Raw genomic sequence first — 18,288 nt, 5'->3', positions numbered from 1 at the left:
TTTATTCGGAAAGAAACTCGATCCATAGGGGTAGTAGGGACCTGTTTTTTTTTTTCTATTAAAAAAAAAAAAAAGGAATTACTCATCCCTTTTTCTCATTTGTTCAGCTCATAACAATTAAAAAAAAAAATCACTACAGTCTACAATATTACATGCCTTAGGAGAATTTTCATCAATTATTTATCCTTTAAAAGTGTAGCTCTGCGTATGTGCATATTATCTCCCCAATTTTTCTACCTTCCCCAGATCATCCTTTTTTTTTTTTTTTTTTTTTTTTTTCATTCATTGTTTTGTCTCATATTTATAAATGGAAAAGACTCATTTTACATACGTTTTAAGGAACCAAATTCAAGATATCTTCGAAAATTACAATGCTTCCAATATGGTAGATGAGGAAAAGATATCCAAAAATAGAAATGACGATAAGGAAATCCAGGATTTAAGAAATAATGATAAGTTTGTAAATACTCATTTGTATGTGGACAGAAAACATGCAGAAGTGGATTATTGGAGAGTGAGAAAAAAAATAGATGAACAGTGTGAGAAAGAACTTAGGGATGAAAAATGGAATAACAAAAGAAGAGAGAAAAATCTGGAATATGAAAGTGAATCGATTTTTGTAGATGACGGAAAGACATTAGTTGTTGAAAATTACACATCTTTGATTTATGAAAATTGTGAAGATAAGATGAACATCCTTTTGATAAATAAAAATATAGTTGAAGGAAGGATAGAAATGCAAATAAAAGGAAAAAAAGATATATTTACATTACCCTGTAAATTGTGGGGAAATGTATTAAGCTCGTTTTTACCTCAACTTGAGAGGGGAGTATATGATATATTCTTTTTTATTAACAAAGAAATGATGATGATAAAATTATTGACAACAGGAATGGATAATTTATGTAAAAATGTTAAATGTCTCACCCTTCATGTAATTGAAATAAGCAATTTTGGGCATGTCTCCTATGGAAGAAAAGATAGGTTACCCCATTACAACATCAGAGTGAAGAATAATGTATACACAAACAAAGAATTGCTCAAATTGTATAATGTTTTATATAAGAAGTATAATCATATATCTAGTTACGAACAAAATCGAAATGGAAGAATAAGAGTTGGAGAAAATTATAAACTTGAAACGGATAGTGATTCTCAGTTTTATGATCTTCTTGCATCTTATAAAAATGCATATTCCAATCAAACGTTAAGCAGTACGGGAAAAGGAAAAAAGAAAAAAAATTTGAATCTGAATAACATCAATTTTGTTTCTTCACTAAATTTTGAACAAAATGTGGAACAAAGTAGAATTCCAATTTTGTATAAAAAATTGTTATATGATCAATGTGATTATCAAAATAAGAAAACAATTATGCATTTCCACACGAAAGTTGTACAAATAGAACCAACTGGAGGTTTCTGTACGCATATCTTCACTCAGAATGAGCTGCAAGGCGACTATTCCATTTTTGCTTTCAACTTGGTCCCTACCTTTCTAGGGAATGTAAATATATGGTGCCGTGAAGCTTTCCCTGTGAAGAGTATGAAAAAAGAAAAAAAAAACTACCTCAGCAGTTTACTAATCTTCAGATGTGATAATACAAGTTGTTCTGATATGAGGTTTTGGAAATATGTCAAAACTATTAAGTGTGAAAAAAATGACATAGCGAAATATTTTTACATCAACAAGAGAGATGGGGTAATAACGGATATGGTGCAATGTCCTGTACCTCCCGAATTAATTAATAATAAAAACATTTTTAAAAAATATTCTCAAGGGATCAAAATTTCAGAACAAGTTAGTATATTTTTCGAAAGGTGGGATGATGATGTATTGCCAATTCGGACCTTCATAAGAACAAAAGTAGACGATAAATTGTATTATACAAAAATAAAGGAACTAACTGATTCGATTAAAAAAGAGAGGGAAAATATTTTATCATTCGATGACTTTTGTGAGAAAAATCAAGAGGAACTAACACCTAGACAGAAAACAAATCTGCATGCAAAACAAAATTTTATCAAATCAGTTGAAACAGAAAAAAATGAAAATCGGGAAAATTTGGAGAAAAATTCTTCCCTCCCCCAGAATGATAATCAAATGAAAGGCATTACTGGAAAGGGACAAAAATGTCCGACCATTGAATACTTACATAACAACTTTGTCTCGTTTGTAATCATACTTAATGGTAAAATATATCACAGTGTTATTCCAATAAGTAATTTTCTCCTTCTGTTTGTGGTTAACTACTGGATGCATTTCGTTGATTCGTCACAATGAAGAAGGGCACACATTCAACAGTGCATAGAAGAATAATGCATCAGTGCATAGCAGAATAACGCAACTGTACAATACTGGAACAGTACAAGTCGGTTCTGAATTCATAACAAACGGGGATATGTATACACATTAACCTCAGAAACAAGAAAAAAAATGTAAGGGTACTACAAACAACATGCACGAAATTTAGGTACAATGTTGTCAACATATGGATGAAGCTACTTGCCCTCCCTGTCAAGATTTTTTCCCTTTCCCATTTTCAAATCATTTAAATGAAGCATGTATAGCATACAGTGTAATAACAGGGTATAACTATAAAAAAAAAAAAAAAGGGAAAGGGAGTGCAAAAAAAAAAAAAGAACAAAAAAAAAAAAAAAGAGGACACACTACTAGGATACATATATTACTCTTCGGTGAGATTTTTGCACATGCATATATATCACCACGGAGAGAAAGAAGTTCATATATGCTGTTTCAAATGAAATGACTACAGATGTTAATTTTGCACTACTAATATCTCCCACCCTCACCTAGTAGTAACAATTTTGATAAAAAAGCATTGTCAACTCGTCCAGTTCATCTTCTTCAATTCCATTTTCTATAGTGAGATATTCTTCCGCCTTTTTGATGTTATTCAATTCACTCTGAGGAATCAATTCAGCTTTATGCTTCCTAAGAGCAGCTGCAATAACACAAGTAATGGATTTATAAATTAATTTTTTGAATGGTAATAATGGTTTGCTATACAAAAAGGTTCGACAAGTATCCAAAATGGTGGTAGAGATACAGTTGATGCTTAGTGGCATGTATTGAGACACATTTTTTAAAAATTCTGTTTTTCTTTCTCGTTCCACATCATTTAAACATTTGGGGATAATAAATTCACTTTTTTGAAAAAAATTTACTGTATATTTGGAAATACTTCCTGTAAAAATATCCCACAGAACTACATAAAGTGACATGTCTTCATACGCGCTGCATTTGGATGTGCTGTATACATATTTATTTTTCTCTTTTCTGCTATGCACCTCTTCTTCATCTACTGATTCATTTTCTGGTTCATCTTCTGATTCATCTTCTGATTCATCTTTTCCGCTCTGCTCATCGTTAACATATTCCTCTTCCCCATCAATACCATGTTGTGATTCCATGTAAATGGGGATACGACTATGGAAGGTTTCTTCATATTCTTGTCTTATTTTATTTTTTTTTTGGATAAGAAGGTTTTCCAGCTTCTCGTCAATGATTTGCGTGTAGAGTTCATCATTAGCCATGCTTTCCTTTGTATCATCACAGTTTACTGTATGGTCCAGCGCTGCATCCAAATGTTTTTCATTAGGATTTACATCTTCGTTTTCACTTTTTTTTTCACTTTTTTTTTCGCTTTTTTTTTCGCTTTTTTTTTCACTTTTTATTTCACTTTTTATTTCACTTTTTATTTCACTTTTGTTTGCACTTTCGTTTGCATTCCCATTCTCTCTGATGTGAGAATCCACCCCTGCATCCCTCAGTATATCGTGGGCAAGCCCAGGTGGGCATTCAGAAGTTGGTGCACTTTGTCTCGTCCGATCTTCCTCTTCTCCCTCTTTCTTCTTCTTCGTCTCCTCCTTTTCGGGTTCCCCGTTTTCCATTGGAACTTCACCTTCCCATGAAGATTTTAGCAGAACAATTCGTCTTCCCTTCCTTTCCTTGTCGTGCTTCAAATTAATTTTACTCATTCGATGAGATGCGCAAGACATGCTGTCATTCTCCTCTTCCTCTTCCTCCTTTTCCTGTTGCTGCTGCCGATGCTGCTCCTGCTCCCGCTCTCCATTTTGGTAATCAAATCCTATGATTTTGTTCGAATTAAAAATTGTACGTTCTAATATATCCTCGAAGAAATGTTTTCCATTTGTAAAAATGGAATTCTTGACTTGTTCATACATTTTGTCCATTTCACAATCGGAGAATTTTGTCTCCTTTGGCATTTGTTGGTGCAATTCTTCGTTTAATTTTTCACTCGTGTGTTCAAAGGTTGTGCCTTTCGAGCATGCGTTCTTCTCTCGCAGCTGCGTCTGTTCATTAGCAGATTGTGGCTGCGTCTGCCCACTGTCACTTGATTTGTTTTCGTCATCATTCACTTTCGAAACGCTAGAATGATCATCCTCTGGAAGTAATTCCCTCGCCTCTGCTTTTTCATCCAAATGAGAATGTAAAGAATACGTTAAAAAACCTGAATTATTTTTCAAATCTGATTCGGTTGGTGTGCAGTTCTTCCCACGGTTAACTTCATCCGATTGGGGATTCCTCCCACTACTGAATTCAATTCCCTCCATTGATGTTCTAGTGACACTATAGACATCCACCCTTTCATCTTTGCAATATTTAAACGTTTTGATATCTTCATTAAAACTAACACTTTTGCTTTTCTTAAGTTTCGATTTTTTCAATTCTTCACAAATCTCCATAGACCTATCTCTGGTTAGCCATTCAATGACCTCTCTTTCGCTGAGTGTCCCTTCGTTGAAGTTGTCTTCGATACCCACTGTTGTTTGTTCTTCGAGTAATTCTATAATAGGTGGGGGAGTGTAAATATTCTTTTTTTCATTTTCATTTCTTAACATATGCAGTGAAGAACATGTACTGATTGCTTGATCAGAAGAAGTTTCATTTTCTTTGTGCATGTACTTTTCCAATTCTTCACATATATCCGAATCCTCATGGTTCAGATATTCTTCCCCTTTCTCTATGATAACAGGAAAGGGAGGCTTCATCCCTTGACGAGAATTAGAATTAACATCCTCCTCCTCTTCACTCTTCATACTTCTAATTGTGCATATTTTTTCATGATTATTATTTTTTGTTTGTTTCTCATCCACGTGTGATGAAAAAATTCTAGTTCCACCACTGTTCTTCTCTTCTTCTGCTGTTTCTTCATTTTCTTTTGCTTTTTCTTCTTCTTCTTCTTCTTTCCCTACTTCTTCCCCTGCTTCTTCATTTTCACCCCCTTCCTGTGGGCGTAAGAATATTTTGTTATTCTCAATATGAACATTTTCAATATTTTTAAGGAGTAAATTTATATCGTGAAATTTAAAAATGGGGAAAAATGTTAGAAACATGATATAAATTAATTGGCATTTTTTTTTCAAATCTGTGCTGCCTCCTTCGTTGGTATTATTTGCATTTTTTCCATTTTGTGCAATTTCCTTTAGTAAGTAAAGATTGAAATTCATGCAATTGGAAGAGCAGAACAAATCATAATACTCTCTCAGATATATATTTTTGCTATGGACATCAATTTTATACTTACTTTTGCTAAAATTGTTTAAAAATACATTTTCACATGCGTAAAAACCACACTTGTTGAAGCTCCTCCTGTTTATGCACACATCCATCAGGTTACTCTTGGAGAAATAGAGTATTATCAGATTGTTTAAAAAGATTAGAAGGTTCTTTATGAATATGTCTTTATTTGTTCTTATTTCGTTATCCTCATTCAGGTTTGCACTCCGCTCGGGTTGACTCCTAGCGTTCCATTCTTCACGCTTCTCACCCTGCTTCTTGATCTGCTTCTCGCACTGCCCCTCACTCTGTTCCTCATCATCTACTGTATTTATGTACGCACTAACTTTCTCTATGTTAAAAAAATCGTCAAAAAAAAGTTTCTCCTTTCTTTTTTTTGGAATTCTTATATATATAAGCAGCGTTTCCAATTTCCTATGATATATTTTTGCTAAGTTATTCAACTTTACTTCTCTACTGACGTGCTTTTTTTTCCTGTTTTGAATGTTCATTTTGTTTTTTTATTACTATATGGATTTTCTCACTGGATGGATGGAGTAATAGAACAGAGACTCTTCAAATGGAAAATTTGAAAAGTTCGAGGAAATTTCCATTGATGACTAGTACACGATGCAGAACCAGATGATCATATGGATGGCATTGTTACTTCATCGCCATACCAAACATATATATGTTCATATATTTTTATATCTGCACGTGTATAGATCCAAATGTATGTGCCGTGGTACGGGTTTACCCACTTACATATGTTAGGAATACGTTCGGGGGTTTTATGTTTAGTCTCAAATTCTATGCCACTTAGATGTGAGAAAAAATGAGAAAAGTAGTGAAAAAATGTGAAAAGATGTGAAAAGCTATCGTTTTTCTTTGCTCGACTACCACGTGTTTCATCCAAAAATGGGCAAATCAAATTAGCAAAAAACAAGGCGAAAACATGGCAAAAAATTCCTCCTACTCTTAGGGACGATCATAATTTATGGGCATGTAAATATATTTTAACATGTTTGTTCATATATATTCATAATATTATATGTACACTCTTCTATCCATATATTCTTTTAATTATTACTCATTTGCATATGCTATTTTTCCCATTAAACTGTTATACATCTTATCAGTTAATGGGACGAATTTTTTTTTTTTTTTTTTTTTAATCAGAGCGGAGAAAGAACGTTTGGACCAACAAATTGGGGAGCAGGTGTTTTTTTTTTTTTTTTTTGGTTCATTCCTCTTATCTTTTTATCCCTTTATGGGTACGCATTTTTGCCTTAAACCAAGGGCAGGGAAAAAAAAAAAAAAAAAAAAAAAATTGGTTCATCAATTTGTAGGTATGACATTATATATGTACATGTCAATATGGATGAGACGTGAGTTTTACATTTGGGGATAAATTTGGGATAAGTTTTTTCTCTCAAAAATAACTGTCCCGATATTTGGACCCATTTGTAGGTCGCCCATGCTCTTGTGGATGATGTACATGTTACATGCATATGTAACCTCTATTATTTACATGTATATTTATTTATGTACAGATATAATTGCAGCACAGCACACCTATATAAGAAAATATACAGAAAGAGGGATATGGTTAATACATATTTGCATGCGTGAAAATATGATGAAGAGTAAAACATTACATCATCCACACAGAGACATTGCACTCAAAAACACACATGCAACCTGATCTCTGTGTATTATGCCCTATTGGTTAAGTTTTTATGAGAATGTATTTATACTACTACATTTTATATATATTTTGTTTTATGCACTTATGAGGAGGCACCCTCGCTTTTAGTACTCATTTGGGAGAGTGAGTGAGTCCTTCTTCCCTAGTTATACACTTCCCTACGACTTAGGGTGAAAGAGGCAAAAGAGAAAAAAACTGGGAGAAAATTTTGGAGGAATTAAAAACATATTTTAAAAGTTTAAAAAAAAAAGAAGCACATTTTGTAGAGTTAAATTTATTTCCCACTTAATGATTTAAAAAAAAGAAAAAAAAAAAGAAGCACATTTTGTAGAGTTAAATTTATCTCCCACTTAATGATTTATAAAAAAGAAACACATTTTGTAGAGTTAAATTTATTTCCCACCTAATGATTTAAAAAAAAGAAAAAAAAAAATACAACATATTAAAACATACACAAATACGCTAAAATATATATGATATGGTGGAAAAAGGTTACCCCATGGAAATGCTTATTTTATGACTCCCTAACACGTGATTTTTTTTTTTTTTTTTTTTTCTTTTTTTCCACAGAATTGGGAATGTTGAAGTGAACAACAGAAAAAAGAAAGTAAACGAATGCGCAGAATATTTAGCTTGCACATACGTGAAAATATTCATATACATAAACACATATCCCTATATATGTAACTATCTATCTCTACATATATGTATATGCATACCTTTGAATGGTTCCCAAACCAGAGTGTGAGTGAGATACCCAGTTTTTCCAAAAAAAAAAAATCCAATCCCCTCAATCCCCACCTTATTGCAAAAAAAAGGGAAGTTATAAGGGCAGTCTAATCATACGAAACAGATACCCATCAAAGTAATATCTCTTCCACATCACCATTATTGGTCTAACGGAAAAAAACGTCCATCCATTTTTTTCATCTCCCTTTTGAACATACACTGCCCTCAACACAGACCAGTAATCATGGTAAGAAGATTCAGCAACTGCACGAAACGTTTTCACGTCACATACATATACACACATATATATATATGTACACCTTTTCTGCCATGCGTACATTTTTTTGTTTTGTTTTGTATTGGTGAGAGAATTGAACACGAGATCGTTCGCCCCCTCACCCTTTTCCCGTATAAATGAACCCACCGCACAAGTGGCACACGTCTCCACCCACATTTGCATCTACCACTGCATCTGCCATTGCGCCCACTTCTGCATCTGCCATTGCGCCCACTTCTGCATCTGCCATTGCGCCCACTTCTGCATCTGCCATTGCACCCACTTCTGCATCTGCTATTGCACCCACTTCTGCATCTGCTATTGCACCCACTTCTGCATCTGCTATTGCATCCACTTCTGCACATACCACTGCATCTGCCGCTGCACCTACCACTGCACAGTTTTCGAACAGGCATGGATTCAGCTCCGTTTTGAAGGATGGATACCGTGTTGTGAAGAACAACGAAGATGCGATTTTAAAGAACATCGAAGCGTGCAAAGAAATTTGTGCGATAATACAGACATCTCTTGGTCCCAAGAGCATGAACAAGTTAATAATAAACCACATAAACAAGAAGGTGGTGTCAAGTGATTGCATGACAATATTGAAAGACTTGGAGATTAACCATCCAGTTGTGAATATTTTGAAGAAATTATCTGAAACGATGAATTATGAATATGGTGATTTCACAAATTATGTATTTACAATAACGACTGAGATGTTAGATAAAGCTAGCCATTTAATTCAGCAAGGATTCAATATAAACGATATTCTGAACGGGTTCATGTTAGGACACAAAGAATTAGAAAGAATTATATACCCAGATTTAGTAGTGTACAAGATGGAAAATTTTTCAGATGAGAACGAAATTAAAAAAGTTATAAAATCTGTTATGATTACAAAAAATTTAACAAATAATTTTGATTTCATAATTAACTTATTGTCTCAATGTATATCAACACTAATGCCAGAGAAGGTAGAAAACTTCGATGTGGATAATATCAGGATTTCAAAATTGAATGGAGGAAATTTAATTGATTCTCAATTTATTATGGGAATGGTCATTGCAAGGGATACACATGGAATAGTTAAGAAAAAAGAAAATGCAAATGTTATTGTTCTGAATTGTGGACTTGAAGCAGCTACGACTGAGACAAAGGGAACTGTGTTGCTAAACAATGCACAAGAGTTGCTAAACTTCACCAAAGGAGAGGAAGAGCAAATGAAAAAAATGATTCAAAATATAAAAAAAGAAGGAGTAGATGTAATTGTTGTTAACGGTGCAATTTCAGATATTGCACAACATTTCTGTGATGCAGAACAGATAATGACATTAAAAATTTCTTCAAAATTTGAAACATTACGAATATGTAAGCTACTAAACATTTCTTCTCTTGTTAAATTAGGAGTTCCAAAACCAGAAGAAATAGGAAAAGCTTCCTCTATATATGTATCAGAAATTGCATCTAAAAAAGTGACCATTATTAATTCAAAAAATAAAAAAGTTAGCACTATAATCCTTAGAGGTGCTACTTATAACCTACTTGATGAAGTAGAAAGATGTATACACGATGGAATTAATGCAATAAAAAATGCTATCAAAGGAAATTCATTTTTATATGGGGCTGGATGTATAGAAGTGCAACTGTGTGAAAGACTTAAGAAATATGCACAACAATTGAAAGGTGTTGATAATTACAGTGTTAAAGTTTTTGCAGAATCGTTCTTAGTTATTCCCAGAATATTAGCTACCAATTGTGGTTACAACAGTACAGATGTTTTAAATCAGCTTATAAATGAACATGATAAAGGGAATAACGAAGCCTGTATAAATATTAACAAAGATTCCTTCATTACTTCTGCAAAAAAAAATAACATATATGACAACTACAAGTGCAAGAAATATGCAATCGATTTGGCCATGGATGCCCTTCAGACTATTCTCAAAATTGATCAAATTATCTTGGCTAAGCCTGCCGGGGGACCCAAACCACGTGCCAAAAATCCTGACTATGACGACACTTTTTGAGAGGTCTCAGGAATTGGAACACACGAGAATTAGAATCTTCATGGGTTGGGGGAGAGATTGTAACTGTTGAGGAATTTATACATCTCTTTCTCGAGCCTCCAAAATCAGGTTCGATCTTCACGCATGTGTTTTTTTTTTTTTTTTTTTCTATTTCCATGCCAATTCATGGTTTCCCCTTTTTTTTTTTTTATAACCTTATGAGGATGCAAATGCTTTTAGAAGCTTCCTCTTCTCGCATTTCATAGTACACCAAGTGTGTCTACATCTTAACATAAGTGTTTATATATAACCCCAAGGGGATTGGGTGAGGTGATCAACTGTGGACTTGAGGAAAAAAAAAAAAAAAAAAAAACTTTTATGCAGCATGCATTGCACATTTTTATACAACTTATAGAAAATTCATAAAATTCGTTATATTTTATGTTCACTAACCTAGTGGAAGAAAAAAAAAAAAAAAAAAAAAAAAAAAAAGTGCAACATGATAGAGAAAAACCATATGAATGAGGTATACTTTAAAAAGCGAATTTAGCACTCCATATGTCATGTAGGGAGGGGTTAAAAAGGGAATGATTCTCATTTATTTTAATTATACAAAATTTTGTGTGCACATTAAATGGAGTGACCTTGTAGTAGTGAATAAAAGGGACAGGAGAAAAAGGTGCCATAAATGGATATACCCTATATCATATTGCATCGTGGTGTATAATTTTCCATACCATATTTGTGTCATAACGTGAAGTGTCAAAAAGTTTGTCGCACCTCCCGCGTGATAAGGCTTCCTTATAATTTTTTCTTCTTCTTATGTTAGCACTTCGGTATGATGCACTTGAGTCCCATGATCCTGAAAAAAAAAAAAAAAAAAAAACGGAATTAACGTAAGGACATTAAATGGGGCGTCCCCACAAAAAAGCACAACCAGATGTGGAACACAAACTGGTTAGAATCGTACACATATAAAACATCTGCATAAAAATAAAAAAAAGTGTAAGACACATTTTATGCAAATTTTTTTGCGTGTTACCATGACTTGTTACTTCCATCCCATAAGTTCCTACTGAGATCTACTATAATCTTGTTCGTTGTCCTAAAATCATTCGCATTAAGTGAGTTGACCAAATGAATGATGCTGTCATTTATCTGTTCATTAAATAATCCATTATCTAGTTTTTCAAATAACTCATGCACCTTAACTGAGATATCTTCTGATTTCTTCTTCACAGGTTCTTGGGCAATATATGCATGCAACAAGCCATTTATGGTCTTTTTCACATTTTCAATGTTACTTCTACTCATTAATACTCCATTTTGCTCTTTCGTGGCTGTTTGTATCTTTTTGTTTTCATTTGCCGTTGAGGTGGTTGTGGATCCAAGCTTTGGGAGGAGTAGTGTGCGTGGACGGACACATTGCCAGAGCAGTAGAAAAAAAAAAAAAAAAAAAAAAAACGCACGCAAAAGTGTAGACAGACAAGATAAATAGAGCCGCAAATAAACGTAAAGAATGGACTCTTAAAAATGGGCTCTTAAAAATGGGCTCTTAAAAATGGGCTCTTAAAAATGGACTCTTAAAAATGGACTCAAAAAAATTGCCTCCAAAAAATGGGCTCAAAAAAATTGCCTCTCAAAAATTGCCTCCAAAAAATGGGCTCAAAAAAATTGCCTCTCAAAAATTGCCTCCAAAAAATGGGCTCAAAAAAATTGCCTCTCAAAAATGGCTAGCTGATTGTATTTGCTTATACCTGCTGCGTTGTGGTGGGAATTGGCCAGGGGACTGGCATTCCAGGAGTGACACTTAGGGCCCCTGCAATTGGGGAGGTCGTGCTGATACCTGCAAAATGGAAGTAGTAGCGGATAAGTAAAATAATAATCAAACATGCGTGGGGGTGAAATGAATAGGAATAAAACACATTGTTAACGTGATCCAAAATGGAAAAAAAAAATGCTATACTATACACACAATGTATATGTATTCTAAAGGTTCGACCCCAAAAGAATCTCTCCTATGGGGTGTATTTATTTGTGTATTTATTTGTGTATTTATTTGTGTGTGTGTGGGTAGGGAGGCAGAACACAGATGTGAGGGGGCTTTCTTATATATGAACGAACCTGTTGAAGGAGGTCCAGAGGTGTGTGCACTGAAGCCAATCTTGGAAGTAGAGTCCTGAAATGACGTACTTAAATTCCTGGATTGCATAGGAGGAGGTAAAGTGACAGTATTTCCAAAAGATTGTTGATCCATGCACTCTCGTTTGAAAAAGTTCTGATTATTAGTATCCGGATTAAAAGACATGTTATTATTCGCATTTGATAGTATGGATGTATTTCTGTTTCTAGGGGGTGGAACAATATTCTGAATGTTTGGAAAACTGGCTCTGTTATTTATTTGATTTGGCCCAGATGGTGGTGGTGAGGTTTCATTAATTGAGTTATTATTACCTCCTGGTTGTAATTTTCTCAAGTTAGCATAAGACTGAGATGAAAACATAGGACCTGCTCCTACTCCCGATCCGGCTTGTGGTGCTAGTGGTGGTGGCCCTACTCCTCCTCCTCCTGTTGTAGTCTGCTTCTGACAACCTTGTTCCAATTTGATACCCTGGGATGGGCCAAGGCTTACAAAATTCGACATAGAGGAATACATGGATGAAGATGTACCAATAGGACACGTGCTCGTTCCAGTAGCAGGTGCTGGAGGAGGAGGAGGCATATATGAGGATGAAATAGTACTCATAGATGGAGGCTTGATTGCATTTGTATTATTACTCATGGGAAAATTCTTGTTAGATGTGCTTGTAAATGATGCACGATTAGGTAAAGGGGGACTAGATATACCACCTTGTGTGTTGAGTTTGTTTGACGAGATAGAGGCATAACCAAGATGTGTTGAATTGGGAGGTTGTATTGGTAACTGTTGTTGCATTGGCATGGGTGGTGGAATGATCATAGATGAGGTACTTTTATTGGGTGTATATAATTTTGATTGGTTTGTGTTTATATTACTAGACATTGGATTAGGTTTAAATTGTGCATTTTTATTATAAGATTGATAATTCTGATGTAACATTATTCCTGCTGACTTTACATGGAAAACTTGAAATGGAGATGCAGGAGGTTTCACTTGATGTGATAAAACATGAGTTGCACTATTAAAAATTCGATCTCTCAAAATTAAACTTTCTTCTGTTTGGTCATCTTGAATTAGACATAGAAATGTCATTGCAGCTTTGAGTCTACCAGAATTAGCTAATAATTCTGCATATTGATTTATTTTTTTGTTCATAATTAAATTACACATATCATATTTTACAGCCATTTTAAGGACTGTCATTTTTTCAACCAAGTCTTGGAGAACACTTAGTAAAGAATTTTTGGTAGATGGCATATCACTCCATATTTCTACAGTTTGGTCAAAATTAGATGCACATAAATAACAAATAGATGCAGCTCTAATGTCGAATTTTTCATTTTGTAATCTCTTTGCCAATGTTTCACACAGGATATTAAAATTATCATTATTAATTCCATATGTGCATAAAATCGAAAGTGCTTCTCCCCAGTGAGATAAATCAATCTGCTTTACCAAAAGATCCAACTTGTCATCTAAAATATAATTTATGTTTCTTATGAAGCTGTTATTTTGCTTCTTGATATATATAGTTTTGGTTTTGTGCCATAATTGTTCACCACCAAAAGAGGATAAGAAAAGTGCATCTGCCATTCGGTTTTTGTGAAGACATAATTCTACAGCTGTTTCAATATTTCCTACCAAAACGCACTCTTTAATGATAGATTCAATTCCATAATCCCAATTTATGTTGTCATTATTTTGATTATTTTCATTACTCATTAATGTTTGATCATCTTTCTCTTTAACATTGCAAAGTCCGTTTTTACCGTCTCCTCCATCCTCTTCATCTTCTTCATCATCTCCCTCATCATTTCCTCCTTTTCCCTTTTTCTTTCCTTTTTCTTTTCCTTTTTTCTTACCTTTTTCTTTCCCTTTCGATGTAGAATCGGTTCCATTTTTTGCATCTTTCGAATCGGTTCCACTTTTGGCATCTTTCGAATCGGTTCCACTTTTGGCATCTTTCGAATCGGTTCCACTTTTGTTATCCTTTGAATCCTTTTCGCCTTTCTGTTGTTTCTTCCCATCTTCATTTGTAATTTCTTCATTTTCTTTCTTTTCACCTAATTCTCGAAAAAACTTCTCAGGATCAACATCGAAAGCAGTGTTGAAACTTTGACAATTATGTTCTCCAATCTGGAGAGAAATACCTCCTCCTCCTGGCCCAGAAGCTGTGACCATATTAGTGTCAGCAATTTGTGCACCATTCATGAACCCATTGTTCATATGTTCATAACTCCTTACGTCACAAAGTATATTTGCACCTAACATATTTCCTGAATCATTGGTTGTGATGATATTCTCTTTTTCTTCCTCTATAAATTGATTAAAAATAAAACCAGGTTGTTTTCCTGTGTCGTTTGAAATTTTCTGTAAAATATTATTCATGTCATATCCCAAATATTTCACAATTTCTGACTTTTGTGATGTACATAATAGTTGTAAAATTCTCCAAGTCAACTTTTCATGATCATCTTCAGTTTTAGCAATTTTATTTTCACAAAATTCAAAATAATTACCATTCGTTATGTATTTTTCAAAATTGTCAGCTTCTGATATAAGTTCCATTTCAGTAGAGTATGTATGACATTTTATTAAGAATTTATTTTCCATGTTTCCACTGTTTGATCTCATTGTATTTACATCATTTCCATGTACAGTTGTGGTGGGAGTAGAGTAATTTTCTTCTTTCCCTACGACATTCTGTTTATTTATTTCATTACTGGTAACACTGTTTCTTCCTGTGTTTGTACCAACTGTGGTGTTATCAAAGTAGCATATTTTCCCTCCAAATCCAAAAGAGATTCCTGAATCCTTTTTATAAAAGCTTGGGATATACTTGGTTGTCATCTTGATCCCATTGTTTATGGAGTTTATTTGTATTGTATCCATATTGGTAGCAGATGCAAAAATGTCAGGGATGAATGGGGACCATTTGGAGTATATATTATTAGCAGAATTGTTAACTTCATTATAAACATCAAAGTTATTGTTACTGAAAAACCAACATTTGGTTATGTCTTTTCCTGATGAGAGTAACAAATTTGTATCCAAATTACTGAATGAAATATTATTGATCCCTTTTGAATGTCCAATTATTTCTTTGATTGGATAATTTGAATTTCTCAAATCCCAGAGTTGTAAGCATGGACTTTTATCATCATCATAGGAAACTAAAATTTGCGTTGGTTGATTAGCTAGCCATGCGAGAGAAGAAGTTCTTGTTCTATTGTGAGGATCCCTAAAACTGACAGCTGATTTTTTTATTTTCAAATCCCAAATGATTGTATTTCCATTATTTGATGAAGTAGCTAAGATATGAGATACTTTTTGATTCCAATTAAGACAGGTAATTTTTTGTAAATTATTCTTTTCTAAATATGGATCATATGATGTTGGAGAACATATATTTTCAATATCTGTTATGAACAACTGTCCATCATTTCCACCTGTTGCTATTAAATGATTTTTATGTTTATTAAATTCTAAACAGTTTATAGAATCTTCATGCACATTTACTTTACTTAATATAAAATTTTCATAACTTGCTTTTTCATCAAATAAATTCTGAGCATTTAATAAAATTATATCACCATTTGTTAAACCACCAACAATTATTCCTTTATTTAATTCATCTTCATTTTCCGTTTCCACAAAATTATGGCAGTTTATCCATTCGAAACATGTTACATATTCGTTTGTATTTTTCTTTTTGCCACTTTGTTCATTCTTTAATGCTTCTTCAAAATTTAACTTACTTACAATTTCTAGGTTACGTATATCATTGTTCAGATTAATATCTAATAGATACACATAATTGTTTAAATTGTTATTATTTGAGTACAGTAAATTGTGTGAATTAAAACAAATCAAGTAATTCTTGTATTCTTCAAAGGGGCACCAGTTGAAGTTCCCACTTAAGTTTATGCTTTTCAGAGCCATGTTTGCTCGGCACCACCAGGGTAGCTGGAAAAAAGGAAAAGGAATTGTCGTGGACTAAGAAACCTGCCTCGCCTTCTGTGTAAGAGAGATTTCAACGTGTCACAAGGGCTGGGCGAAAAGGAGAAAAAAAATGGGGAAGCGTGCGGGCAAAAGGGGAGGTACGAATGGAGATAAAAAAAAAAAAAAAAAAATATATATATATACATATGTACATGTATACATACATATATACATACATATGTACATATATATTAAAGTAAAACAAAACAGTTCGCGATAGGTGGAGGGTAATTATAAAAAAGGCGTAAACTGCAAAATAATCCTGTCATACATATGTATATTATATACACATATAAAAGCATGCCACTGGGATGACATAACTTAACGGCAGTGGAATTGTATAAATGTATGACAATGCCCGTGCGGGTATTTTGAAGGAAGGTTTTTTTTTTTTTTTTTTTTTTTTCTTCTCTCCCAAGTAGGTAATGGCATAAAAAGGTGTTAAAGTGCTACATGTTACATTTTACTTGTTATGTAAAAAAAAAAAAAAAAAAAAAAAAAAAAAAAAAAAAAGTTAAACTGTGGTGAAGCATCCTATGTACCTTCCCCACCTCGCCCCGTTTCTAGCTGTATCTTCAAATACCTATTCATGGTGCCATAATCACGTATTTATATGTCACTATGCCTAAGCATATTTATGCCTTTTGTGTCTGTTCGCATAGTTTGGGAAGTACTACATAGCTAATAATACGCATGAATTACAAGTGCAAATGGATTATATAAAAACTGATATTTCCAAAAAAGTGTTTTGAGATCCTTACTCTCGCTGATTCATATACACACACGCATACACATATACACAGACTGAATGTTCTGACGGAGCCTCTTCAGTACTACCAACTTATTAATCTCAAAATAAGGGTAAACATATTTATGTATACATATATATATATATATATATATGTATAACAAAGGTAACATAGGGGGGTGGTAGGGGGCCCAAATATATTCCTCTCCTTTTTGCGAGTGCTATTAGAAGAATAAGAGCAATAAATTTGTCACCTCCACGTTTTTTCTTTCATATTGGGTATACGTAAAAGGAAATGCAAAATATGTATGACTTAGGTATGAATAATTATGCGAACATATTTGAACATGGAAAGAATTCAAAAGTTTGTATTTCCAAATCTGGTTACTCTGAAAGTATGTGCGCGCCTGCTCGTCCCCTTGATTGAAGAAAAAGGCGAACAAAAAGAGCCAAATAAGGAGCGAGCAGAATAGAGGCCAAAAAAAGAGAGAACGAAGAGAGGCCAAGTAAAGAGAGAACGAAGAGAGGCCAAGTAAAGAGAGAACGAAGAGAGGCCAAGTAAAGAGAGAACGAAGAGAGGCCAAAAAAAGAGAGAACGAAGAGAGGCCAAGTAAAGAGAGAACGAAGAGAGGCCAAGTAAAGAGAGAACGAAGAGCGGCCAAATAAAGAGAGAACGAAGAGAGGCCAAGTAAAGAGAGAACGAAGAGAGGCCAAGTAAAGAGCGAGGCGAATAAATTAAATGAACGTGACAAACGTGAGCGTTTCTTTCCATGCAAAGGTGTAAGCAACGGGGAGGCACTTGTCCCCTACGCTAGTTTTACAAAATGGTAAAGGACACGAAAGGCAAAAACCTTTCTCACTTTTGTGCATATGAGAGAGATGGTTACTTTGGCAATCTTTTAACTTGTCACTTGCATGATCAAATGGTTAAGGTATAAGTCTTTGCTTTAATGAAATGTTTTTTTTGTTTTTTTTTGTTTTTTTTCCCCCCCCCCCTTTGCCAGTTGTTTTTCTTTGGCTTTTATGTTTGTCATTACTCCTTCCCCACCTCATATATCTTCCTTCTGCTCATTTATTTATTTTATTTTATTTTTTATTATTCTTGTCTGTAAAAAAGCAGCAATACTGCAATT

General features: G+C 33.8%; 4 protein-coding genes across 4 annotated transcripts; 2 read left to right on the top strand and 2 right to left on the bottom strand.

The window, feature by feature from the left end:
* Positions 1–307: 307 nt before the first annotated feature.
* On the top strand, positions 308–2,281 carry PGO_040710 (hypothetical protein, conserved; the record flags this gene model as incomplete). Its single annotated transcript, XM_028686259.1, has 1 exon — positions 308–2,281. The coding sequence occupies one exon, from the start codon at positions 308–310 to the stop codon at positions 2,279–2,281; it is 1,974 nt and encodes a 657-aa protein (XP_028542060.1).
* Positions 2,282–2,811: 530 nt separating this feature from the next.
* Positions 2,812–6,054, bottom strand: PGO_040700 (hypothetical protein, conserved; the record flags this gene model as incomplete). Its single annotated transcript, XM_028686258.1, has 1 exon — positions 2,812–6,054. One exon carries the CDS (start codon positions 6,052–6,054, stop codon positions 2,812–2,814), a length of 3,243 nt encoding a protein of 1,080 aa, XP_028542059.1.
* Positions 6,055–8,223: 2,169 nt separating this feature from the next.
* On the top strand, positions 8,224–10,286 carry PGO_040690 (T-complex protein 1, theta subunit; the record flags this gene model as incomplete). Its single annotated transcript, XM_028686257.1, has 2 exons — positions 8,224–8,226; positions 8,658–10,286. 2 exons carry the CDS (start codon positions 8,224–8,226, stop codon positions 10,284–10,286), a joined length of 1,632 nt encoding a protein of 543 aa, XP_028542058.1.
* Positions 10,287–11,090: 804 nt separating this feature from the next.
* Positions 11,091–16,347, bottom strand: PGO_040680 (protein transport protein SEC31; the record flags this gene model as incomplete). Its single annotated transcript, XM_028686256.1, has 4 exons — positions 11,091–11,127; positions 11,308–11,657; positions 12,023–12,111; positions 12,354–16,347. 4 exons carry the CDS (start codon positions 16,345–16,347, stop codon positions 11,091–11,093), a joined length of 4,470 nt encoding a protein of 1,489 aa, XP_028542057.1.
* Positions 16,348–18,288: the final 1,941 nt, after the last annotated feature.

The sequence above is a fragment of the Plasmodium gonderi genome (assembly GCF_002157705.1).
Source record: "Plasmodium gonderi DNA, contig: Chr04, whole genome shotgun sequence".
In the NCBI taxonomy this organism is placed as follows: domain Eukaryota; phylum Apicomplexa; class Aconoidasida; order Haemosporida; family Plasmodiidae; genus Plasmodium; species Plasmodium gonderi.
The sequence above is the reverse complement of the archived record's forward strand: the minus strand, read 5'-3'. Positions and strand labels throughout refer to the sequence as shown.